Source organism: Platalea leucorodia, assembly GCF_965183815.1.
Source record: "Platalea leucorodia genome assembly, chromosome: 5".
In the NCBI taxonomy this organism is placed as follows: Eukaryota; Metazoa; Chordata; class Aves; order Pelecaniformes; family Threskiornithidae; genus Platalea; species Platalea leucorodia.
Window position 1 is genome coordinate 2612527 of NC_138827.1, and position 25732 is coordinate 2638258.

The following is a 25732-nucleotide window of genomic DNA, read 5'->3' on the forward strand; positions in this document are numbered from 1 at the left end:
GCCGTGAGCCGAGTGAAACCTTTGCAAGACTGTCCAACCTTAGGATTTAGGACTTAAAAAGCTCCCCACACCACCGTATGCTTAAGGTAGCGCTGGGATAAGGGCAGTCTTTGCCTGTGCTTAAAGTCAATCGCAGCCACCAGCGAGATGCTCAGGCCATCCAGCCCCATCTTCTCCTCGCCCGAGAGAAGACCTTCGATACTGGGGGAGAAAAAGGGGGTGACAGACAAGGTTGGAAGAGCAGACAAGGCAGCAAGGCACAGCACGTGTTAAATATCTTTTTATCAAGTCAATCTTATTTACATGGATACAGAATCACTTTACAGACAGTTTAATCGGGAGGCAACGCGTGCTTTATTTCAGCAAATTAAGAAGGGCGAGACTACGACATGTCCTTGGTTAACTGGTCGATTAGCACGTGGGCAGATGATGCCTGCACGGTATAACTAACAACGGCGGGCTACAGTAACCATGAAAATACTCACTGCAAGAGCTCGACTCCACCTGGAAGGAGCGATCCACTTCACTTGTATTCTCACACATGTAGGAACAATGACTCTTTGACCAATCATTGATGCTACGGGTGTTGCGATAATGTAATAAAAAAAAAAAAAAACTTTTGTCCCAATCTGGCAAAGGGCTTGGTGATAAACTCGTACCCATTCAGAAGCGGCAGCGTTTGTGTTGTAACTTTAGTTATCGGAGGGGGAAAGGGAAACCTGAGGCAAAGCGCAGATTCCATCACTGCTCTTTGTGCAGGAAATCAGCAGGACTAAGAAACCCGAGAGCGGGGCTCTGGCGAGCCCCAGCCACAGGGAGACTTCCCCCTCGGAGACGTGCAGGACAGCTCGGAGGGCTGTCGTGAAGACAGGGTTCAAACTCCCTGACCCCCCAAGTCTCCTAGGAGAAAAGCAGCAGTGACAAGTTCACCGAGCACATCTAGCATTCGGAAGGGCAGCGGAGTGAGCAGCAGCCATCTTGGCCTCCAGACAGCAAACTGCTCCGCTCTGTGCTGGAAGGACAAGTTTTATTTCACATTTCCACTGTTTTGGATTCTAAATAATATTTCAACTTTAATTTTTATCAAATAAGCTTCCAGCAGCAGTAGGGACTGTGAAGCAACCTCGAGAGAGGGCCGCATTTCTGCAAAGCTGCCGTTTTCCTTCATTACCATTTCCTAGGACGGCGGGTGGGTTTTCTGTCTTGATGATTGTTGGTGCCTCAGTGGTTTGTAGCCTCTCCAGCTGGGATTCTCCCTGTGCTGCTGACCGACATCCTTCGCTCTCCAGAGCCCGCTGCCAGAAAGATTCATCCCCGACTGCAAAGATGATCTGCTGCTGCTGGCTCTTAGTTTCCAGTAGAACGCTTCCCTGTGGTTGAAGCGAGAGAAAAATTCAGCGTTTCCTGACCGAATCGGCCTAAGGCAGCAGCCCTGCTTTGCTTCCCGCCTGACCTGCCACCACGCTTTGTCAGCCACGCGGGACAGAGACAAATTTGAAGCCCGGGGGAAGCCGAGCCCCTGGAATCCAAGACGCCAGCGTCTGCCATAGATGATTTCAAGTCTGCGGCGCTCCCTCACAGCCGGCCAACACCAACTAAACGGCACCCTGAGTTATAACGCTGTACTCGTTTGTGTGGCAGGGGCTTTGCTGTGCTTTACGACAAAGATCGATTCCTTCCTGGTGCTGTAAGCCCGCGGTAGGGGCGAGTCTAGCCTGAGCGTACCGGCACCGGAGGCTCTGCAGGCCCACCTGCACCTCCCGGCAAGCCCGGGCTTTGCGGTGGCCGCAGAACTGCCCGGTGCCGGCTTTACCAGCTAATGGGAACACCCTGGGTGCTTTGAATCGGGTACAGCCACCGAGTGGACAAGGAAGCAGAGCTGCAGGGGAGGCCAGCAACCTCCCTGAAGATGTACTCGGCATTTTTGCTGCAGCGACAATGCAGTTTAGTCCCTGGCTTTTTGCTCCAGGTCACAGGGGACAGCTAGGGCTTTTCACACCAGTGGCTGGAAGGCCTGAGGCTAAGTGAGAAGCAATGCTGTGCTTTTGCTGCTTCTACCTCCCAAAAAGTGCAAATTCTGCTTAGTGCGGAGGAAAGACGACAAGAAAACACAAGAGGCCTCCTACCTCGGATGGGGTGTCAGGAGCTAAACATTTTCTTAAGTTTGGAAAGGAATCCCTCCTTGTTCTCCTCAGCCTCAGGCCTATCCCCGCCTGCGTCAGCGCTAGCCGTGGCCCTGCCACCTGGACACAAACAGCAAAGGGCTGCAGTCAGATAGATCTCCCCCCAGTAGCCAGCACCCCTGACAAAGCGAGAGGGTTATTTTAGACGGGGAATGGTCAAGTCAAGGCAGCTGGTTTTGCCTGCGTCCTCACATACAGGGCTGCGCCCAGCAGCGAGCCACAGTGCTGAACCACTTGTAGTGAAAGCACTGGAAAGCCCGGACCCCAGAAGTGGAAGAGACAACCGTGAGCCCAGGTAACGCCATTCCCTTCCCCTCTCCCCAGCCCTCCGACTGGCGAGGGAACTCTCATGCTGCAGAATCAAGTCAGGGACCCCACAGGCTTTGGGAACAAGCGCTTGGAATTGCGAGTCTGCCACTAAAACCAAGTTGTCAACTTGACCACCGCCAGCCATGACTTTACAGCACAACAAAAATGCGATCTTGGTGGTTCCTGGAACAATCTGTCTTCCCGTTTCATGGTCGTGTCGTGACGCTTTAGAGCAAAGCAGTGCGAAACCATACCAGGAGCCTGCCCCAAGTAATCCTCATGCAATGCTCAGACAAACAGCATCAAGGAGAAAATGAACTCAGGCTAGAATGAAAAAGACTACAAGTATTTCAGAACAAGTGTCCAAATAAGGAATCTTTCTGGCAGCAAGGAGCATAATTTTCCTATATAAACAGGTCCTGAGAAGTTGTTTGTCTCTGAGAAGTGGCTACAGCAAGAACAAAAGGAGACCTCTTTGCTAATCTGCTTTTTCTACAATAAAACAGTCGATAACAAGACCCCCAAATCCTCCTCGAGCTTTCTTTGCACACAGAGAACACAAAGTCCAGTCCTGCCTGTCCTCCCACAGCTGACTGCCGAGCTCAGCCTGATGCAATGGTGTGAAATCCTGAGGCCTGCGGCAGAACACGCCTCCATCCACTCGGGGTATTTCTGCTTCCCAGAGCAAGGACACGCTTTCAGCAACAGCCCGTCTCTACTCCGCAAGCTACTGGCGTTGTTTTTAATCCACCTTGCTGCTTAATTGTGCTAAAAACTTGCTTTTTTATAAATTAAGTTTGGGAGCATTTTTCTCCTTTGGCACATAAACTTCTTTAAAAAGCTGGAATGAAAGTTTTGTGCTCAGAGATCTCTCCCCTTCCCCTCAAGGCTGACCTTTAATGCTTACCCTCAGTGGAAAAGACATAATTTCTGTGTTATGAAAGCACTATAAAACATAACATCAGTATTTGGCGGACACTGCCTTCCGATATCCTGAACTTCAGCCTATATTCCTCAGGCTTTGGCACATGTAGTAGAGAGGACCCGAGTTCCTGGGATCATTTAGCAGCTTTGAAAGACTCTCACCTTTGCCTAGCTGTATGCAGTCATAAAGGCCCTTTTTTGTTTCAAACGTAGAAAGAAATCACAATCCAACCAGATTGAAGTTCATCGTTCCAATACAAGCAAAGAAAAAATTGTTTCCCAACAGCACAAGACAAAGCTCTTGCCTTACTGTGCTACCATATGGGTTTTTTCTGTAGCTGCTATTCCTGCCAGGTACCTCACCGCTGAAACTTAAAACACAGAATTGCTGGATCACAATTTTTAATCTGGAGCTGAAAGAGCAGCTTTACAAAGCTCCCAGCTGGCTTCCCTCCCTCCATCACGCTGGACACCGTCTACTGAGCGGAGCCACCGCTCGGCACCAGTGAACGTTTCTATCCAAGATTCCCCCGCGTGCGCAGAATACGGCTTAGAGCGACCTTGACAGCGGTACTCCCCTTCAGCTTTCAAGGAGAAACGTCCCCGCTGCGGTCAGAAGCACAAGAGATTAACTCACACAGAAAACTGGCCTGAAGCACATTCTCTTTTTCTACCCCTGCCACTAAGACAAGTTACTTCTGGCACAGGGGCAGAAGCGGGGAGGGGAAGGCTCTCATCACCACAGCGAGCTCACCACAACTTGTCAGGACCCTGGAGCATCTCAATACCTGCTCTCTGTTCATGCACGGATGTGCCCAGTAAGTATTACAGAGTGAAGCTTTCTGGGAAGAGGCTACCTCCTTGCTTTGTGCTACAGCCTATTAACATCACACTACAACTATTTCCGACACAACGTGCTTGGCAGGTTGCGCTGAGGCGCTGTCTCAAGGTGACCTTGGCTCGCCTTCCTCCCCGAGAACCCTGAGGAAGCACTCCGTGCTCCCACGCCAGCTCCGTGAGGAAGAAGCGCCAATTCCCACCGCTCACCTGATGCTGTATTCGTGACTCCGTTCACCGTGCCGTCCACATCTGCCTCGTCCTCGGCGTAGCTCATCATTAAGGCTCTCTGGCGATCCGTCAGCCTCCTGCAGGTCGAAGACAGAGGTGTGGGTTACGGCTGTCTTTAGGGACAGATGTATCTACAGACCTCCTTAACCCCCTCCAGTAGCACGCACGAGAACCAGCTACTGGAAGCAGAGGATTAATACACCCGGCATACACTGCGAATCCCTACGGTGCTCTTAAAATGAGCAATCTATAAAGAATAAGCCTCAGGGGAAGAGAAGAGAGATGACCCACTGCATTTCACCAAACTGCAGTGAAAAAAACAAGCGCTAAGAACCGTGTGGAGCTGCGACAGAACACACATCTGGTGGGGAGACCTCAGGAAATTAACTCCCTTGCCAAGTGCAGCAGTACAAGCTCAAAAGTTTCCTTCAACACAGGAGCAGGGAGTGGCTGAGCAGTCTGAAAAGCAACCACCGAGGACTTCAGATCCTTTAAGCTGTAGGTGTGAGAGCACAGACGTGGTATAAGCCGCAACACTGAATTTACGTAACCGGGATCCAGACAGAATCGCAGACAGCCAGGCAAATAGGCAGGTAAAGAACTAATTATGTATTTCTAGGGTTTAGGATTTTTAGAGCTGGGTTGCCAAATGGTATTAAAAAACCAAAAAAACCCCCAAAACTGAAAAAAACCCAACCACACGTCAGAATTAAAAGCAGAGTGAGAAATTAACGATCTTGATAAAGCAGTAAGGAATTTTCACAAAATCTTTCTGAACGTTTTTTGCAAAAAGTTCAGGATTTCACAGAAACTTGCGTTAGCTCTACTTACTGAGGAACTTTTATCTTTATGTGAATGTAGTGGTCTCCGTAGCCGTAGCTGTTAACCTTGGGAATACCCTTCCCGCTCATTCGAATTTTCTGGTCTGGCTGGATACCAGGGGGTATCTATGAACACAGAGGGCTCACGCTTATTACTCTAGTTTAACCATTTTACAGTAATTACATTACACGTCTACAACAATTAACTACTTCTCCAGCAACCTTCGAAGTAGGATGGGAGAGATCTGGTATGTTCATGCATCTGGACACATTCAGAAGCTGACAGTGATGACGGAAAAGCTTTTGAAGGAAGGAGTAAAGAACCTGGCACGGTTTGTAGACCCTGGATGGGATTTGTCCAGCAATCCACCCGGCCCTTCCTTTCCCTGTCCCTACACGGCGATAGGAAAGGAGGCGTGACCAAGCAGGTCACAAACTACCCGACGCACAATCCCGAAGAAGTCCGAAACGCGATACTGGCAGACTTCAGAGATTCGCACCACCTCTGCAGCAAAGGAGAAGTCTCTGCTGCCCCACATCGATTTAAGCCCAAGCTCTTCCACAGTACCGTACTTACTGCGATATTGATTGTCTCGTACAAGCCTTGACACCTGGCTGTGCCTCCCAGAACAGCCTGTGCTATTGAAATAAGGAGGTCCGAATGGATATCTGCTCCATTTCTTCTGAACACAGAACTTTTTTGAACCTAAAAGGCAGGCAGTTCCAAAGAGAAGTGAGCACAACACCCTGAAGTTCTCACGGTAAACTGCTTTGAAAGTTCTCGGAAGAAAACATAGCAGAATGCTGTAGTCAGACCCTTTACTGTTCACAAACTGCACGGCTAAGAAGCCTAAATGAATGTTCAGTCTTTTAGAAAAACACAGATCTTGACATAACCATAATTAGCCAGAGGCTTAGGCGGATGCCTGCTTCCTATCTCGGCAACTCCCTCCCCTAATCCTGTTGTTAATTTATCGGTGTCAGGATGATTTTGCGGAGACAGAGAAGACGCTGCCTTGTCCAGTACCCTCGACAGGAGAAAGCCAGAAAAGAAGGAGGCGAGCACCTTTGCAGCAGCCTCACAAGCTGGAAGAGAATTAAATCCCCCTGCACCACAAAAAAGGTGCTGAAAAAAAAAGTTTTCGTCTTGAGAGAGATGTGTGTGACAGGAGGAGAGGGCCCCAGCTACAAAACATGCGCAAAGCAGCACTTAACGTGTATCTGCAAAGGGAAGCGGGACCAGCCAGCCTCTCCCGGCGTTCCCCCAGCCCTCCTCAGCGCTCCCGCCGCTGCAAGCAGACAGCTCCTTCGCATCTCCAAGCCAAAGACTCGAGGCATCGCGAACCTACTCTGCATTTTGATGCACGCTACCGTAAGGGCCTCGTCCTGGAACAAGCAGCGCAATTCTTCGTGGGCAGACTTAACGTTACGCCGCTTGTTACAATGCGGATCTTCTGCTATCTCAGAAAGTTCACGTGGATCACGTTACCTCAGCTGTTTCAAAGGATCACTCGCTCTTCCTCCTCCGTCCCCCATTCAGTCAGGTCAGGCAATTGCAAAGGGAACAAGCAACCAACTTAAATAACGAAAACAGCCAACGATACAACGATACGTACCCTGAACGTAATGAAAATTTCCTTCTTCCCCACAGGCATCCGAACTGTCTGCCCATCCTCAACGCCTGCAATCAGAAAAAAAAAAAAAAAGAGGGAACGTTACCTTGCATTATAATCCACGGGTTACTTGAATACCTACAGCTTTTCTCTTCAGATCTCTTGCCGTCCCCAAAAGCCTGCCACCGCAGCAGCACCTGCGCATCCAGGAGCGGGAGGCACAAGACGGACCAGCGGGCAGCACGGTAACACTCTCCACAGGAGCCGCAGCCAAAGGAAGGAGGTGTCGGCACGCGTGCACACCTCTGCGGTGATCGCTACGCGCCAAGCGGGCTCGGTACTTCAATCCCTTACAGAATTCTTTAGGGAAATGCATCAGACTAAGGAATACTGGGCAGCCTCCACGAGCTGCAGGAAAATTGCAGGCTGCTCACCCAGGGCGATCTCGAAGCAGCAAGTCTTCAGCCCCACCACTCGTTTTGTCCTCGTTGGCGAGGAGGAACATCAGCACTCTTTTCCGAGCCAAGCTTTCAAGATTCCCACCCTCCCCGCAAGCTTCATCAAGGATAAACGAAAAGACCCAAGGCAACAAAACCTTTTGAGTTTCACTCTTCAAAAGCTGCCTAGAAGGATCCATGCAAGAACCAAAACCTCAGCTCAGGAAGAGCAAAGCAAACATTTATATCCACGGCCAGAAAGTTCACCTCATTACTAACCCTTTCAATTGCCAAGCTATCAACCTGCTTTGCTCTTAAGAGAACTTCTCTGCAGCAAAACTTCTTACGCTGCTCTCGCATTCGTACCTGGCAGGGAGCAGCCACGCTGCGGAGGCAAGCGCCTTGCTGTTGGCCAAGTGGAAGCAAGTAACTACGGTTATTTAACAGAGAGCAGCGCGCAAGTACGACACTAACCAGCTGGCACGGGAACCATCACTGTCTTCTTTTGTTTGGTTTGCCCCGTTCCTCGACATACCACGCACGGCGTTGTTATGATGGAACCACGGCCGCCACATCGTCGGCACGTAGATCGCATTACAAAAGGGCCGGTATTTATTGTCTCCTAGTGAAGAAAGCACAGATCGTACAAATATTCGGTACCGATGGTACTTTTCACTTCCACAAAACACCGCCAGTGACTGGCCCAGGGCATCCAAGTCCCTCTAATTGCACGTGCAACCTGACAGGACAGCGATACCCTTGGCAAGGGGCGGAGCAGAAAACTGGCTCGGAAATCCAAAGAGGATTGTGCTGCTTGTGAGAAGCTGGATGGGATCCAATTGCCATCGCATTCCGATTTCCACTGAAAACCATCACCATGAGCAAGCGTCTCATGGCGAGGGGAAGGAAAGCACAACACTTTCCATCTCTAGGCTTTAATGCGCAAGCAGGAACAAAGCCCCTTGCAGTGCTATTTCACAAAGAACTACAACCATCTGTATTTTGAGGAATCCAAGGACGATCCACTTGCATGAATTATTGCCGGTGTCCAGGAAAACATTATGGAGACTAAGCTATGGGCTGAACTCTGGAAGCCACCCATCAGATTGAAGCACATGAGGAAATGCTGGGAAGAGCTTGTGGTCTCCTCTGACCAACTACAGCTGTGCTGGGCAGAAAGGTACTCTGGTCACAGACCGATTGCCGGTACCCATTTTGACGTGTGGAAAGAAGCTTGATCACAGAACCACAGAGCGCTTTGGGCTGGCAGGGCCCTTCCCAGGCCATCCCGTCCATCCCCCTGCCAGGGGCAGGGACAGCTTCACCCAGATCAGGGTGCTCAGAGCCCCGGCCAGCCTGGCCTTGAAGGTTGCCAGGGATGGGGCATCTCCCACCGCTCTGGGCAACCCCTGCCAGTGCCTCACCACCCTCAGCGTAAACAATTTCTTCCTTCTATCCAGGCTGAATCTCCCCTCCTTCACTTTCAAACCCTCCCCCCGGGTCCTGTCGCTACAGGCCCTGCTAAAAAGCCTGTCCCCCCCTTTCTTGTCGGCCCCCTTTAAGCACGGCAAGGCCGCAGTGAGGTCTCCCCGCAGCCTCCTCCTCCCCAGGCTGAACCCCCCCAGCTCTCAGCCTGCCCTCACAGCAGGGCTGTTCCTTTCTTTACTTACTGTAAGCAGCACACGTCTTATTTCCTTATAACCTTAGGCTATCACCACCTCCCTCCACCCCTCAATTCAAAGTATCCCATTTAATGCCCAACTAATTTCAGCATTGTTACATTATATAAATATGGTTAAGTAACTTCAGACCTGTTACGTTACACAAACATGGTTTGCTGGATGTAAGATAGATGATCTAGCCCTGAAGGCTAGTGCTTTTAGCTGGGCAGAGCACTTCTTTAATACAAAGAAAATCTTCCTGGTGCCTGGTGCCAATGGCATCCTGGCTTGTATCAGGAACAGTGTGGCCAGCAGGAGCAGGGAGGCGATGGTGCCCCTGCGCTGGGCACTGGTGAGGCCGCCCCTCGACTGCTGTGTTCAGCGCTGGGCCCCTCACCCCAAGGCGGCCATGGAGGGGCTGGAGCGTGGCCAGAGCAGGGCAGCGAAGTTGGTGAAGGTTCTAGAGCACAAGGCTGGGGAGGAGCGGCTGGGGGAGCTGGGGTTGTTTAGTCTGGAGAAGAGGAGGCTGAGGGGAGCCCTCATCGCTCTCTGCAACTGCCTGAAAGGAGGCTGTAGCGAGGTTGGGGTCGGTCTCTTCTCCCCAGTAACAAGCGATGGGACGAGAGGGAACGGCCTCAAGCTGCGCCAGGGGAGGTTTAGGTTGGATATTAGGAAAATCTTCACCGAGAGGGTGGTCAAGCATTGGCCCAGGCTGCCCAGGGAAGCGGTTGAGTCCCCATCCCTGGAGGTATTTAAAGAACGGACAGATATGGTGCTCGAAGACATGGTTTAGTGATGGGCTTGGCAGTGCTGGGTTAACGGTTGGACTCGATGATCTTAAGGGTCTTTTCCAACCTTAACGATTCTATGATTCTATTATTCTATTAACATCGAGTCCCCGTTTACTTGGCTTCACCCAAAGTAAGCTGATGCTTGTAGTGAGAATTTTTCACCAGGGAAGGGACTGACTTGCTCCAACAAGGAAAAGCACAGCAGAACCTGTGTCTTAAAAAGCACTTACCATGCCAGTGCCATTGCAGTAGTGACAGCGCTGCGCTTTGGTACCGGGTTCGTGTCCTTTACCATTGCATCGCTCGCAGGAGTCGTTGATGTTCACCACAATCTCCTTGTTCACACCTTTTGCAGCTTGGGTGAATGTCAGCTCCATGATATACTGTACAGGAAACACGGACATCGAGCTACAGCTGAGGTGCCACGGGGTCTTAAGCAGACTGAAATTGGTTTTGGCCAAATATCAAACCATGCTTAAAATACATCCAGGTAACGGGGGGGGGGGGAGAAACGGATGGATGGACTCCGAAGGGTTCTGCCTCATTTGAGGAAGCAATAATCTGTCTCATATAAATAAAAAGGGGTAGAAAAGGACAGCAAATATTACAGGCGTGATGATTACACCAGTCTGAGAAGCCGTTGTGTACCAGAAATGAGATTTAAATATAGAAAAGAAGGAAGTAAAAATAGAAGTCAAGCAGTTTTCTGCTCTCAGGAAAACGCTGAATATTTCTAAAGGTTTTGTTTAACAGGAATGCAGCACCAGGTGAGGGCGAAGGCTTTCAATCCCAACGACGGTACCTGCTCTTCCTCAATAAACTCTTTACTTACCAAGGGAAGTCATCAGCAAAGATGACTTCACAAAATAGGAAATGCTGTTTCTAATAAAAAGGTCATTTTTAGCAAAGCCAGAAGTACGGAACGCCACGCATTTCTGAAGGCAGCACATGAACCAACACTGTCAGTACTTAAAAAGAGCCTTTAGCTGCCGTACGAAGAACAAGACATAGGTTTGGTTTTGTTTATGGGCTCCATTGCAAAATTAAGCCAATTAAGCAGAGAAACCTAATGCTGGAAGGCTTGTTTTATAGTTAAAAGGTATTTTGTGGTTTTTTAGCATTCTAGATCAAAGCAGACATATGTAAATCAACGTACAGCAGAAGAGATGCCTCTACAACAGTGCAATTGTTTGGCGGCACCAACTGGTGTCAGTAAACACCAGATGAAGTAGCTGAAGTCCAGAAAAAAAAATACCATGTCTGAACGTGTGGAGAATGTATCCACGTGGCTTACCAAAACCACGCGACTCTCCCACCCGTACGCTGGGACCCTCACGTGCTGGCATTCCCAGAACAAATTCCTTGCTTAAGCTTGCTCCCGGAGCGATCCGTGACAGGCCAGTGTCCCTCTCCAGCTGTTGTTTTTCATTTCTCATTTTCATTTCATTACTGAGAAAATAAACACGCTTCCTACCTCCTGTGGCTGGTCAAAGACGTTCTGAAAATCGCCGAAAGGGGATCCGGAAAACTCTCCAAAGATTTTTCGGAAAAGCTCTTCCGGATCAATCGATGGACCGCTGCTCCAGTACTGCCGCCCAGCGCCGGCACCTGCCGCGCCAGCATCGAAACTAGCCGTGCCGTACGCGTCGTATTGTTTCCGCTTCACTTCATCGCTTAATACCTTTGGGGCAAAAGAAGGACGTCGTCAGGACAGCGCACAGATCCCGAGCAACCGGACCGCTTCCAACTGCAGAGCAGCGTCTCTCGGGGGAATTCACGGCTCCTGGCATTACCGCCACAAACCTTGTCACCAGGAGAGCTATGGCAGCTCTCAGCAGCGTAGAATTACCGACCAGCCGCTTCTTCCCTGGTATCGCTCAGCTTGTCATCGGGAAAATGACAAAATCTTACTAATTCATCATAAGCAAGGACAACTTATTATATATTCCATCATTAAAATATCGTGCGAAAGCTGGGGTCAATTTGAAAACCCACGAGCAAAAATCAGCACAAAAGACATTCCGGACGAGCTGAAGAGTGGGAAGAAACAGGGCTGGGGTGCAGCGCAGTGGAAGATGCCTTGGTCTCAAAAAAACTAGGAACTGCTGACAGGGTTTGTTGTTTGATTATTTAAGCTGACCAAGAATTCCACCGCAGCGACCACAGCATCCATGCCAGTCACTCACTGCTAAGAGCAAGCACAAATTCAAACAGCCCAACACGTTTCCAGCTAAATCAGGTATTTGGGCTCAAAAATTTCCCGGAGACACCGTTAGGACAGAGGCGCACACGCCTGAAGTACAAGGAATTAAAAAATAGCCATGGTTTTCCAGGAAATGCACACAAGACGAAGAAATGTTTCGCCTCATCTACCCTCCAGTCTTTCCTCCTTTTCATGATGATAAAATCATGCACGTTACCTCATAGGCTTCTGCCAGCTGAGAGAACTTCTCTTTAGCTTTAGGGTCATCCTTATTTGTATCAGGGTGGTATTTCTTTGCCAGCTAAACAACAAAAATCAAACTATTAGAGACAGACAGAAGTAATTGACTTTAGCATATCTCACACGTCAGGAAAAACACATTAGGCGAGGCCGGGCGGTCGCTATCGGTATTTTAGGGAACTAAAAGCCTTCATTTTCCGTTACCATCCCAATATAAGGAGATAGAAGAGCTGCCCCTGAATCTCTCAGCAATCCCAGGACCCTCTGGAAAGCGACCCGAGGTGACAGCGCAGCCGGACCACGCTTCGGAGGAGCTCCCCAAACCCACGAGCTGAGCGTCCCCACCGCTACCCCCCCCCCCCCCCTTGCCTCCAGCGGGTCCAAACACGGGGATCTCAAAGCCTTTTTGGTTCTTTCCCGTACAAGAGGGGCTGCGGGCGGCTACCACCCCTCCAGCGGGCTACCGGCCCTCGGCCACGGCCCGGTGGTCGCCCGCCTGCCCCGGCGGGACCCCGCGGTAGGACGTGCCTGGTAGTAGGCCTTCTTGATCTCCTTCTGGCTGGCGGTGCGGGGCACCCCCAGCACCTGGTAGTAGTCCTCCTTGGAGCGGGCCGCCGCGCTGCTGTGGAAGGAGGCGGCCGAGGCGGCAGCGCGTTTCGTCCCTGCGGGAGAGGAGGGCAGAGGGAGCGGGGTGAGGGCCGGGCCGGCGCCGCCAAGGGCAGGAGGCGGGAGAGGGGCCCCCGGCCCCGCCACGACAGCCCGCGGCCCGCCCAGGCCCCGCCGCCCCCGGCCCCGCTCACCCGCGGCGCACAGCGGCAGGAGGAGGCGGCGGGCGGCGCGGGCTGAGGCGGCGGGCGGCGGCGGGACGCTGAGCGCCCGGAGGAGCCAGACGAGCGGCAGCCGCCCGTCCCCCGGCCCGCGGCTCCTGACGGCGGCGGCCCCGGCCCCGAACCAGCGCGGAGCCCTCCCGGCCGCCATCTTGGCCCGGGCGCGCAGCGCTGCGCCTGCGCGGGAGCTCCACGCCGCCTCCGCCGCCGGTACCGGACGCCCCTTGCTGCCCATGCGCGGTGCGGCCGCCGGGAAGCGGCTCCGTCAGCCCCGGCCTCGGGCCCGGGCCGCTGCGGGCGACGGCGGTGTTTATTTTAGCTGCCGCGGAGGGGGTTTCCTTCAGCAGAGCCCCTGCGAGTGGTGCCCCGGGGGGGGGGGAGGCGAGGGGCAGCGGCAGCTCCGTGCTGAGGGGAGCCTGCGGGCCGCTCCGGGGGAGCCGGGCCCGGCCGGACCCCGCGACCGACACACAGCAGCGGGGCTCCCTCCTGCCTCCACGGGCAAACCGTGGCGGGAGAACCGAAATAAAGCCTTTCCCGCAGCCGGGGTAGCCGCGCCGAGGGCAGGAGCTCGTCTCTAGAGGGGCGGGTGGATGCACGCCGAGCGCCTTGCTCTCCCGCCTTCGTTACCGGGAGGTGAGGTGCTGGTAACGAAGCCGGCGTTGGGCGGCAGAGGGGCTCGGCCCAGCGCGGGAGGCCGCGGCGGCGAGGGGTCGCGTCAGGCCCCGGCCGCCCTCGCCCGGCGGGGAAGGGGAGCTGGGCCCCGCCGGGCGTGGGTGAGGCTCGGCGGGCCCCGATCCCGCTCCGCCCCCGGCAGCTGCCGGGCCAGGGAGGGGACGAGGGCGCTGAGCCCGCGGGACCGGAGACCTCCCGTTGTCCCCCGTGCGGAGCCCGGGGGAACCCCCGCCCCTGCCTCCGGGGGGCAGTGGGGGTGACAGCAGGGGGTCGCGGCCCGTGGCGCCGCCACCCCGAGTCTCCGCGGGGCTGCGACCCCGGGGGCGGCTCCGGCGCCGGGGCGGGGGGGTCCCTGCCCCGCTCACGCTGCCCCCGCCGAGGCAGACGGGGACACGGACACGCGTGGGGCGAGGGGGCGTGCCCAGCGCGGGGGGGCGGGGCTAAGGGGCAAGGGCGTGGCCCGGGGCGTGGCGCGGCGGCGGCCGCGGGGCGGAGCGGAGCGGCTGGGCTGGGCTCGGTGCGGCTCGGTGCGACCGGAGCGCCATGAACCGCTTCAAGGCGTCCAAGTTCCGGCACACCGAGGCCAGGCTGCCCCGCAGGGAGGTGAGCGCCGGGGCCGGGGCCGGGGGGGGGGGCGTTGCGGGGGTCCCGGTGGGCAGGGATGGGGCGGTACCGGCAAGGCGCGGCTCCGGGTCCCGCCGCTGCGGCACCGCCGGTATGGCGGGGCTGTGCCCAGGTCCCGATGCCCAGCCACGGTGCGGCAGCGTCGTCCGGGCGGCCCCTCCTTGGCACCCGTCGCTTCCCGCCCCGGCCTCCGCCGAGGCTCCGAGCCACGGGGCGGGGAACCCCAGCCCCGTCCCGGGACGGTGCAGCCCCACCGGCTGCCGCTGGCTTGGGGTACCCATCCCATGGCGGCAGGGAGCCAGGCTGCACCCCTCCTGCCGTGACACCCTGGCTGGGCACGGCTGGCACAGGCCCCCGGTTCGTGCCGTCGGCCGTCCCGGCTCGGCTTGGTACCTCGCCTGTGCTCGGCCCTTCCCGGGCAGCGCTGGCCTGCCCGTGCCGCCTGGGGAAACACGCACCCTGAGCGTGAAATGCTGGGCCCCGCTCCTGCCACCCCGCTTCCGCAGGCAAAGAGGAAGCGCTGGGGCCCCGCAGGACGGCGCTGAGCTCCGTCACCCTGATCGCGAGCTGCGGAGCTCGGTACCGCCGAGGTCGGGCAGGTCTGGTGGGTCTCGCCGGGCAGCATGGAGCCAGGGGGTGCCCAGCTCCAGCCTCTGCCCCATGAATAACCAGCCCCAACCGTGCCGAGCATCGTCATCCGTCTTGGCTCATGAAGAGATGCTGGGTCAGGGGTGGATTGTGCTGGGTGAGCCACATCGGGGAGCCTTATCAGGACACCTAACCCTTCTGGGGGCTCCCCGAGCTGGACACCCTTCACCCAGCATCTCCGCAGCACCGTGGCCGTGGGCGAGGCTGCCGCTGCTCTGCCACAGAGGAGGTGGGTGGTGGGATCCTGCCCGGGTGGCTCCCAGCCCCTGGGGCAGACAGGAGCTGGCACAGCGGGAGCAGGGTCCCCGCCAGGGACGGTCCCACATGGGGAAGGGACAGCATGGGCCAGTTGCGTGGCACAGGCTGCTCTGGTTACCAGTCATGCCGGGGTGGCACGCAGGTGCGGGAAGCTGGTACCCTTCGGCATAGCGCATTTAGCTAGAAGGGGAGGGCTCAGGCTGGACGGGTGATGCTGCTAAAAATCATTGCGTCTTGCTGCCTTTGCAAAGAATTTGGGGGCCCCCAGGGCCACCGAAACGTTCATCTCCCAGCCCTTGGACTTCAGCACTCTCCTTCCCCGTAACTTCCCGGCCAAGCCGTCCTTGCGCCAGGCTGGCCCGTCCTGTGCTCGCGTGCCTCCGCAGACCCGGCGAGCACCCGAAACATCCCCCTGCGCTTCAGCTCCAGGAGGGGACACGGTGGCCCCTGCCCTCGAGCATCCCACCGTCCCCGTGGTGTGCCAGCCTCGGTGCATCTGCAGAGCAGGTGGCAGGGCGCCGAAATCTCAGCCGGCCGAGCGTTTGGCTGCGAACCTCAGGGTGCGGATGAGCTGCTGCCAACGGCCGGCCCGGGGAGCGTGTGTGTCTGTGTGGTGTGGGTGCTGGGACGCCTGGCCGGGGCAGGGTTATGGCATCCTCTAGGCAGGGACGTCCCCGTCACCACTACCCTGGTGTTGGTTCCCACGGCGGGCGAGCTCTGTGGGACACCGAGGAACGGCGTGCTCTTGCCAGACGCATCTGCTCTGCCTCCAGCAGCCCGCACCGGGCTCGGCACACGGGAGGTGGCCTTTCCGAGAGGCATTTCCCATCCAGGCGTGAAACGTGTCCCCGGGAAGCGATGCCACGTCACCCAGCTCTGTGGGGCAGGAGGTGGGAGATGGATGTCTCGTCTCCGAACTCATCTCGGGTGTCACAGTGGGAAATGCTGTTTGTGTCCCCGGCCGAGCAGAGCAGCTTGTTTACAGAGGCGAAGGCAGACACTTGACCTGGCCGGATCAGGAAGCGCAGCGTAAACACGAAGGATCACATCTGAGTTGCTTCTCCCCTTCAGGCAGCGTCTGCAGAGCTCTGCTGGCAGAGGCACCCTGAAAGGTTGCGGTTTGTTTTAGGGATGTAGCCAGAATTGCTACCGTATGCTTTACCAGCCGTCCTGGCACGCTGCGGGAAGGATCGCTTCCCCAAGGGCTCCCGCCTGCGTGCAGGGATGTTGCGGGGCCGGGATGGACCAGCTCAGTGGTCCCTCTGCGAAACCTCGCTGCAGGGATCCTGCGTGGTACCCCTGGATGCTGGGGGCCAGATGTGGCCGGTGACCCCCTCACCGAGGGACCGGTGCAGGGTGATGGGGCGCAGACTGTGGGACCCTTCCTCCCAGGTCTTGCTCATGCTCCAGACCGGTTCCCCGTCACCGCTGCGGCCCCCGGCCCGGCTGCTGGGTGCGGGGAGAGGAACCTCCCTTCAGCAGGAGAAGGGTTAACAGGCCTGCCACCGAGCAGGCTGCTGTGACAAGGACCGGAGGAAGTGCTGCAGGAACTGCTGCTGTCAGGCCTCAAAAGGAAGCCGTGCAAGGAGAGGAAACCCGGGGCTCGGTCCTTTTGGGGCTGCGTACGCAGCTCCCTTCCCTGCGAAGGGCTCTGCACTGCTCGCAAAGTATCCGCCGCTCCGGCCACCTGCTGCAGCTCGCTGAGATGCCAGCAGCCGCCGGCGGGCGTGCAGGCATGGTGGCGGCCGTAAAACACCCGCCTTTGCTCCAGGGTTGGACTTGGCCCTGGGTGTGCCGGGGAGCTCCTGGTCCTGGTGGCCACTTGAGGCTGAGTGTCCGTGTCACCTGGAGCGGGTCCGGCTGACGCAGGGCATCCCGGTGCCCCGCAGGGCCAGTGCTCAGCCGTGGAGTAGCGGTGAGAAACACTGCAAAGTGGGATTTTGGTTTTGGAGCTGTAATGAAGTTCCTTGTCCATGTGGGAAGCACGCTACCAGAGGCATTTATCTGTCTCGGTCAGCCACAGCCCAACCTCGTGGTGCTTTGCAGCCCGAGAGCCTTTGTCCCATCCCAAATTCCCTGACAGCAGTTTATCGCAAAGTCCTCTGAGCCCTTCCCACCGTGCGAGAGCCCAGGGCTGGGACAGTTTTGGGGAGAGGCAGCGCTGGGAGCCGGGATGCTCCTGCCTCCCATTCCTGGCAAAGCTGACCTCAAAGCCCCAGCCCCAGCGAGGGGCTGCGCTTTTATGCAGGCAGCATGAGCAGCCACGTTGGCCCGGCCCTTCCAGAGGACGGGGCCCTATAAAGTGCCTCCAGCACGACTCCGTTGGTGTCGGCAGCCTCCAGTAGTGCCAGGTCCGTCGGTGTGGGAGCTCCGTTGGGGCTGAGGGTCCCTAGCAATGCTGCGCCGATGCTTCGTTGTCTCCCCTCCAGCCGTGATCCGGCCATGGCATCGGGTTCCTCCGAACCAGAGGCATCTTTTGACGTGGGTTTTCTCTCTCCATCCCAGGCCTGGATTGGGGGTATCCGGGCTGGCTCCGTTGCATCCTGCGGGAACCATGTGAAGGCCAGCTGCCGCTGGATCGCGTTCAATGCCGAGGCAGCAGGTGAGGCACAAGGGAAGGTGTGCCAGGCGCGGCGGGGGGCATGGGATGGATTTGCCCCTGTGGTTCCTGCGGGGCTCATTGCCAGGTCAGCCCCACGGACCCCAGGAGGCACGAGGGCGAGTGGAGGAGGCTTTCCCCGAGTTCCCCCGAAGGTGCTGACAGTCCCGCACCTCTTGGCTTGCATTGCAAAGCTGGGTGGCCCCTCCGTGTCCCAGGCTGGGGGAATTCCTGGGAACGCCGTGGGGGTGATGGACAGGCTGATAACCTGCTCCTGTGTCCTCTCCTGCAGGTGTGCTGGGCATCGTGCCGCTGGAGTGCAAGGATGGAGGCAAGAGGACCGTGTCTCAGCTCTGCTGCCACTCGGGTGAGTTGGGTGTCTGCTGGCCGGGGTCCAGCTTGTCCCGTGCCTCTGCCGCGCTCTGCACTGGGGCACCAAGGGTCGGGTACCAACTCCTACATCCACAGGACACGTTTGGCCCTGCGTGGGCTGCGCGGAGGGGCTCAGGGGCTGAGTCCCAGCCTGGGATGTCGTGTTGGAGCTGGAGTCCCCAGGGACCATCACCCACGGGCAGGGTGACCCTGACAAGTCTCACTTGCGTGCGAGGCATGAGCTGACTGCAGGCACGCTGACCACGCGGGGCTCTGCCAGGCTGGGCTTTTGCTAAGGAGCCAAATTGATCCGTGTCCCTTCATCTCTTGAGCTGCAGCGAGGTCTGGACACGTAGCTCTTGCTCACGCTCTTCCTCTAGCACACCCTTCCCATGTTACTCATTGCACGCCCCAAAATTCCCAGTACACCCAGTGCCAGGCTGGCGGAGGAGCTGGGGATGGCATCACCGTGGCTGTACCCGGCTCCAGCGATGGGAGGAACAGGCTGGACCGGCGGCTACATGGCCCTGAGCAGCTCTGATGTGGGCAGAGCGAGTGCCGCAGGGGAAGAGGCAGCTGGCAGCATTGTCGCTGGCAGAGCAGCACACGCCACGGAGGCGGAGGGTTGTGCCTCCTGCCTGGGCATGGGGAAGGAGCGGTGGGGAGCTCAGGGTACCCCTCTCCTGGTGTCGGAGCAGTGCCCGGGGGGCACTGACCACCCATTTCCCCAAAAAATTGCACCAGAGCAGCAGGACGGGAGCCAGTCCCAGCGCCGCCTTCCTGCGTGCGGTGCCTTGGCATCGCTGCAGTACGGCGCAGCGTGCCCAGCCTGTGCTGCCTCCGCCCGGCTCCGTCCCTGCCCCAGCAGCGCAGGGCTGGGCACGGTGAGCTGCACCGCCCTCGCAAGCGGGCCAGCGAGCTCTGCTGCTCCCAGGGGAGCGCTGGAGGGGCGCACGGGGAGCCAGCACAACGTTAACGGCTTCTTAATGAGATTTAGCATGAGCCCTTTGATGCCGGCCGTGCCAGAGCAACGCCTCCAAAGCAGGAAAAGGATTTTTCTCTCCTCCCGGGGAAAATGCAGCAGAGCGAGCTGCTCGCTTTTCGTGCCTCCTGGGCCTGTCTCTCTGCAGCCTCCTGGAAGCAGAAAAGTACACAGTGACCTACTTTCCCGAGCGTGCCAAATGCATCCGAGGGGCTGCTGCTGATGGTGCCAGCCTTTCTCCTGCGGGGCCCTGCTGCCGGAGCCGCGAGGAGCGTCCCTGCTGCCGGCGCGCCAAGCCGGGGCGTTACAAAAGGAGCCTTGTTACCAGCACGGCCCCAGCTGGCCGCGGCCTCCCTCACCGGCATCCGGGCCGGCACAAACACCCTTGTGCTGTTCGTGCTTCTCCCTGTGCCTCCTGGGGATGGCCGTCCCGAAATGAGAGCCAAACCTGGGTGGCGGTGGGTTAGACGAGGAGATGCAATTGCGTGGTGCTGCCCTTCAGGGCTCCCGTCCCCCCAGGAAGGGGTGCGAGACCCTGACGGACAGCGTGGAGGGGCTCAGGCTCTCGCAGCAAAGCTGAGCTGCTCCAAAATGCCTCGGTGGGGCTGGATCTGACCCTGGCTGCCCGCTCCTGCCTGCACGTGTGTGTATGAAAAGGGTCTGAGGCTGGGGAAGAGCAAAGGTGGGCAGACGCGCTGTCCGCAGGGGTAAGGTGAGGACGAACCCCTGCCCTTCTCCTTCCAGATGTGGTGACGGACTTTGACTTCTCGCCCTTCGATCAGCTCCTGCTGGCTACGGGCTCTGCTGACGAGACGGTGAGTGCTCGGTGCCACGGGTCCTGAGAGGGCACCCTGTGTCCCCCGGCGTGTCACTGGGATTCACTGTAGAGCCCGGAGGAGCTGGAGCCGGAGCGATGGGAGTAAGAGGAGCCTGGGGTGGAGGGTGCCAGCCCTGGGGAGCGGCGTGGGATGTCCCCAGATTGTGGGGGACAGGGCAGATGGTGTCAGCCAGGGATCAGCCCTCTCCCACCTGGGATGCCCCCAGCTCTGATCCCACCGAGCTGCCATGAGGGGTCACCTGGTGTCCTCAGGGACCAAAGCCTGGAAAAGCAGCAAGCCCAGGTCCAGCTCGCCTGCCTGGGGACTGACCCACCTCTCCCTGGGGCTGCAGGTGAAGGTGTGGCGCCTGCCCGAGAGCGGCCAGGACTTGCCCGGTGCTGCGGGGCTGACCCTGGGGCCCGGGGGGGGCCCGCTGGACGTGCTGCAGTTCCACCCCACGGCGGATGGCGTCCTGGCCAGCGGCGCAGGGAAGCGAGTCACCGTTTGGGACGTGGGGCAGCAGCAGCCGCTGACAGGTAGGCATGGCTGTGCCTGCCAGCTCCTGCCCGCAATGCTTATCTCCACCGTGCTGGTGCCTGGGCTCAAGAAATGGGCTCAAGTCCAGACCTCAGTGTCACCGAACAGGCAGCACGGGTGGCTTTTTGGGCAGGGAGCACCGCAGCCCCTCGTGCATGTGCACAGGCTCCCCTACGCTCTGATGTAGGGGTGTAAGAGGCTCCTGGACTGCGCAGGGTGTCTGCAGCAGCTTTGCTGGGGATCCCCTGGGATGACAGGTCCCTCTCCCTGCATGTCCCAGTGCGTGGGCAGACGTGGGTGCTGTGGGCCGTTGCTGACCAGCCTTGCCCAGACCTCAGCTAACCTGATGGGGAGAGGAGGCTGGGCGGCAGCGCGGGGGTGTAAGTGCCCTGCGGCTCCCCCAGGGCTCCTGCCCTTCGGATCGAGCTGCCAGCGGCATGGGGATGCTCCCTGCCTGGATACGGCAGTGTCCTGCTGGGTCCTGGCCCCTGCTCTGGCTGCCACCAACCCTTCGGAAAGCCCAGCTCATTTCCCCTGGGAAGCGCTCCGGTGCTGACGGGTGGGAGAGCGATGGCTCCTGCCCATACGCCTGCCTCCTCCGCAGGAGGAACCCTGCTTGATCCCGGGTCCTGAGCCTTGCTTTCCTCCCACAGCCCTGGACTCCCACGGGGACCAGCTGCAGAGCCTGGCCTGGAAGCGAGACGGCCGCCTCCTCGGCACCTCCTGCAAGGTGAGCGGCTCGCATGGGCGACCTCCCTGCGGCACAGCACGGCCGGGCTGGCTGCCGGCTGCACCCTGGTCCTGGGGGGCACACAGTGATCCTGTTTTGGGGAGAAAGGGGCAAAAATGGGGTCAGCTAGCAGCACCAGAGCCGAGGAGGACGGGAGCACTAGATGGCGCCTGCTGCTCGCTGCCCGCGCGCTGCCAGACACGCTAGCGCACGGGTTGCGCGCAAGGCCTGCATGGAGGCCAAGCGTGCAGGCCGAGCGAGCGGGCAGGCTCCCAGGCCAGCTGAGCACACAGACTGAGCGTGCAGGCAGAGCGAGCGGGACGGCTTTCATGCTAAGCGTGCAGGCAGAGCAAGCATATGGCCCGAGTGAGCAGCCTCCCCTCTGCGCTAAGCGTGCAGGCCCGGCGTGGAGGCTAAGCGTGCAGGCCAAGCAAGCTGCCAGGGCCCCAGGCCATGCACAGAGGCCGGGTGAGCAGGACCGAGCGTGCAAGCCCAGCTGAGCGTGCAGACCAAGCCTGCAGGCCGAGCGAGCAGTCAGCCCCCCTGTGCCGAGGGTAGAAGCTAAGCGTGCAGGCTGAGCGAGCAGGTGGGCCCAGGATGGAGCATGGAGGCCGGCCAAGCGTGCAGAACGAGTGTGCAGGCTGAGCAAGCAGTTGGAGCCCCGTACCAAGCGAGCAAGCTGAGCATGGAGGCTAAGACCCCCGGGTGGGCTGTGGGGTGTGGGTCAGCCCCCGAGCCATGCCGTGTGGCCCCCAAGGCCCGCGGCACCACCGTGCTGTGCCATATGGGTCTGGCTGGCACAGTGTGTGCTCCCCAGATAGCACCCTGGCAGCAAGGCTGGCACTGGGGCACCTCCCTGCTGCCTCTGCGCCCCAGCCAGCCCTTTCCGAGGGGCATCCCGCGCCCCGTTTGGCTGTGGGGTGCCGGGCAGGGGAGGGCTCGCTCCCCTGCCTGCAGGATGCTGGGGAGCGCTCGCGGGCAGGGTGGCATCCAGGAGGTTGGGATCCAGCCCTGGCTCTGCTTTGGAGGATCCCCCCTTCTCTGGGAGCAGTTTTGATGGTGTTGGGGGATGCTGTGGGGGTCCTGGGGGTGCGCCCCTGCCCGTGGTGTGGGGCAGGCCCTGGAGGATGCTGTGCGACCATCCACGGCGGCAGGCACTGCAGGCAGGAGAGTGATGGGCAGGAAGGAGGGGGGCTGCTCGCTCCAGCCTTCTGCCTAATATGGCCTGACATCCCACTGGCCCTGGGGTCCTTAACCCTCCTCTGTTTTCTTTTTATCTCAACAGGACAAGAAACTGCGGATCTTTGACCCCCGAGCCAGCCCAGCTGCCTCCCAGGTACTGCCCCTCCCGGGTGTGCTGAGCGACGTGGTGCAGGCAGCCCTGCCCGACCAGGGTGCCCGCTGCCTGCCGCAGGGTGGGCTTGGTGCCCCAAACTGTCCCAGCCCTGGCACAGCTTGGGAGAGGCAACGCGACGGCAGGGGCTGAGGGCAGGGGGAATGGGAAGCCTCCTCCTCGGGCCCGGTGGGGTTCGGCACAGGGGACCCCAGGCCTCCCGCCAGGGCTGGCAAGCTCCCCCTGTGCACCGGCACGCTGCTGCTGGGGCTGTCTGCCTGCGGGCAGCGATCCCGAGCCCTGCAGGCAGCGATCCCGAGCCCTGCGGACGGGCTGCGAGCTCCCAGGCTCTGTGCCGCCGTGCGGGAGCTGAGCGAAAGGCTCTCAGGGATGAGGACCTGCCAAGGGTGAGGGCTGGGCAGCTGGATCCGCACAGCTCAGCAAATAACAGCGATTAGGAAATAAGTAGAGGACTTAAGCCTTGACGTCGCGTTTAAACAGCCTCTTATTAGAGGTTTCCTGTGGCTTGGGGGCTCTGGCTGCTGGCGGCCACCGTCCCTCACTGCAGAAGGGGCTGGAAGCCTTTGGGAGGGGAGGGATGCAGTGGAGAGCAGGGTGCGATGGCCGCAGCGGGCTCTGCCGCTCCTTGCGCCTCTCCTGCCACCGGTGCACGTGTGCCCATGAGCTTGGGAGGCCGATGGTCTCCGGTGCCTGTGCTTGGGCCTGGCGGTAACCCCGGGCACCGACCGGAGGGAGCTGGTGCTCCGGCGCTGCGCTGCACCAGGACTGTCCTGCCGCCGGCTGCCCCTACGCGGAGCCCGGGTGCTGAGCTCCCGTAAGGCCCCTGGGTGCTTTCTGCGGGTACGAGCAGTGCCCTGACCCTTCAGGCAGCCTTATAAAATACAACGCCACAATATATAAATATACACCCAGCGGTTACGCGTGTAAGCGAGCCAGGGCAAAGTGAACCCACCCTCAAGCGGCCCCCGTGACGCTCTCCTGCTCCGGGTGCCGCTCAGCGTGGCTCGAAGTTACCAGTCTCTGCTCCCAAATTCATCCTGCATCTATCCACCGATGGCCCCGGCCGCTGCTTCCCTCCCTGCCTGCCCCTCGCTTCCCCCCCTGCCAGACCTGTCTGCTTGTATAACGGCGTTTCGGCGAAGCCGTGAGCGCGATGGGCTCGAGCCAAGTCTCCTGGGGAGGGTGGACTCTGTCTCGCTGAGCTATTAAAAATAACGTGTGAATGATGGTGGCTGTTCAAAGCAGGCAGCTCACTTCCCTCCGCTGCTGTCTGATCCAGCCCGGGGCCGGCGCTCGGGCTTTGCCAAGAGAAATATGCACCTTCGCTGCCGCGGCCGAGCGCTGCCGCGCCGCAGCTCTAACCCCGGCCGGCTGAGAATTGATGAAGATGTTTAGTCTTGGAGAAGTACTGTGCTGAAGGGGAAAACTTTAAAATGCCATAAATCCTCTGGAAGTTTGCACAGGGCTTACTTAGCCAAGGGGAATAACACTCCTGTGTTTTGTTTTTTCTTTTTTACCCGGTTGCTGGAGGGCTGGGTTATTTGGAAAGGCTCCTTCTCCCCAGGGCCAGCACGGTTACGAAACCGGGTGATGCCGGGGCCGCCATGCGGTGCCAGCACCTCGCAAGCTCCCGGCTTTGAAGTCGCCCGGTTTTTCACAGCGGTGAGCGAGGTGAGCGGCACGATGGGTTTTCCAGCTGGGCTGGCCCCTGCGGCGCCCTGGGCTGGGTTTCCTCCACAGCAGGCGAAGGGCTCGGGCTCGGCACCGCTGCCGGCTCACCCTGGGCCCTTTGCGGCACGCTGTGCCGAAGCTGGCCTCGGCAGAGGGCTGCTCCTCCGGCTGGTTTTCTTAATTTGCCAAGCTTGCCTCATTAAACCGTTCCATTTTTTAGAGCAGGGGAAAAGGATGAGAAGGAGCTCAAATAAGAGCCTCAGGAGCGGGGAGGAGGGGTCTCCGCCGTGGTGCCGTGATGCCCGACGGTGCTCTCGGGTCTCGCAGATGCAGCACACGCAGGGCTGGGGACCGAGGATGGCTGGCGAGGAGGGTGAGTGGCAGGCTGCCCGCACCCCGCGGCCGTGCCCCAGCGGGGGCCTGACCCACATCATTCCTGGCTACGTCCAGGCAGCTATTTTGGGCACGTCCCAGCAGCGGGCAGGAGCGTGTGACGCAGCGAGAGCGGCGTGGCCGGGGTCTGGGTGACCCCGCCGGGTGCCCAGTACGTACCCAAGGCCGTGATTTCCCATGGGAGAGCAGTGACCTCATCCTGCTGGATACCCAGCCCCTCCTTACTGCGCCTAGGGAAGCAGGGAGCTGCAACTGCAGCGGCCCCTTGGTGAGCATTAGGGCTGTGCTTGCACCCCGTTGCTGCTCAGCGTGCCTCCTCGGGGCCCCTAAACTGGCAGCGGAGATGCCAGGGCCACCCCTTTGCTGCAGCGGGTCCTGCCGTGCTTCTCCGTGCGGCCGTGCTTCTCCGTACGGCTGCGCTCCCCCTGCCTGGCTGGGGCTGGGTCCGAGCGCCGCTGTCCTTCTGGAGCCGTCCCGTGCGTCCCGTCCTCTGCCTCATCCCCTCCCAAGGCCACGCTGCCCCGGCCGCAGCCCGCCCTCCCCTCCCACGGGCGCTGGTGGTCGCCCTCCTCGCCTTGACCCTCTCGCTGGAAGCGCGTCACATCCTCTCCCGCGCGGCTTCGGCTCTGCCGGGGGTCAGCGCTTCGCCGCTCCCGCCCTCGCCCACCCCACAATGCCTGGGTCCCCAAACGTCCTTCCCATGTCCCCCTGGGACCTGCCCATGGGGTGCATCGTGCACCAGTGTGGCGGGATGCGGGACCCAGTGCTGACTGGCGGGTCGGAGCACCAGGAGGGTGCCCGTACCCTGGCAGATGCCCAGGGTGGGTCACCAGCACCAGGGCAGCAATTTGGCTATGGCGTGGGGTACTAAGGTGGCATCTCTGCTCGCCTGCTCCCCCGGCCGCCCTTTCCTCTGGGTCCTGGCAGGCCCTGGGGCCCCAGGCTGGGTCCCTGGGGCTGGCGGGGGCAAGACGGGCACGCAGCACCCTGCCTGCAC

General features: G+C 59.0%; 2 protein-coding genes across 4 annotated transcripts in view; one reads left to right on the forward strand and one right to left on the reverse strand.

The window, feature by feature from the left end:
* Positions 1-264: 264 nt before the first annotated feature.
* Positions 265-13242, reverse strand: DNAJA3 (DnaJ heat shock protein family (Hsp40) member A3). Of its 2 annotated transcripts, XM_082312381.1 has the most exons (12): positions 13051-13242; positions 12779-12912; positions 12228-12311; positions 11282-11488; positions 10038-10190; positions 7830-7977; positions 6922-6986; positions 5883-6011; positions 5316-5431; positions 4464-4561; positions 2127-2243; positions 265-1370 (listed from the first exon to the last, which is right to left on the reverse strand). In XM_082312381.1, the coding sequence occupies exons 1-11, from the start codon at positions 13226-13228 to the stop codon at positions 2140-2142; spliced, it is 1416 nt and encodes a 471-aa protein (XP_082168507.1). In that variant the 5' UTR covers positions 13229-13242; the 3' UTR covers positions 265-1370; positions 2127-2139. The 2 variants fall into 2 exon arrangements, with proteins under 2 accessions (XP_082168507.1, XP_082168508.1); XM_082312382.1 differs by lacking the exon at positions 2127-2243.
* Positions 13243-14243: 1001 nt separating this feature from the next.
* The window catches only part of LOC309591557 (coronin-7-like), a 38723-nt gene continuing 27234 nt past the window's right edge, over positions 14244-25732 (forward strand). For both annotated transcript variants that reach the window (XR_014228379.1, XM_082314077.1), the window contains exons 1-7: positions 14244-14352; positions 17785-17881; positions 18171-18245; positions 19977-20047; positions 20403-20586; positions 21241-21317; positions 22603-22653. Coding sequence is in view for 1 of the 2 variants with exons in the window: in XM_082314077.1 (XP_082170203.1) it covers positions 14293-14352; positions 17785-17881; positions 18171-18245; positions 19977-20047; positions 20403-20586; positions 21241-21317; positions 22603-22653 (615 nt within the window). In the remaining variant the exon portion in view is untranslated. The remainder of the gene's footprint in view (positions 14353-17784; positions 17882-18170; positions 18246-19976; positions 20048-20402; positions 20587-21240; positions 21318-22602; positions 22654-25732) is intronic.

Bases quoted from the DNA above. Each gene is read 5' to 3' on its own strand.
- DNAJA3 (XM_082312381.1), bottom strand. From the start codon at position 13,228: ATGGCGGCCGGGAGGGCTCCGCGCTGGTTCGGGGCCGGGGCCGCCGCC. The intron at 11,489-12,227 runs GTAACGTGCATG...TTTGCCCCAAAG, and splicing joins AGCTGGCAGAAGCCTATGAG to GTATTAAGCGATGAAGTGAA. The intron at 6,012-6,921 runs GTACGTATCGTT...CCTGCCTTTTAG, and splicing joins AAATTTTCATTACGTTCAGG to GTTCAAAAAAGTTCTGTGTT.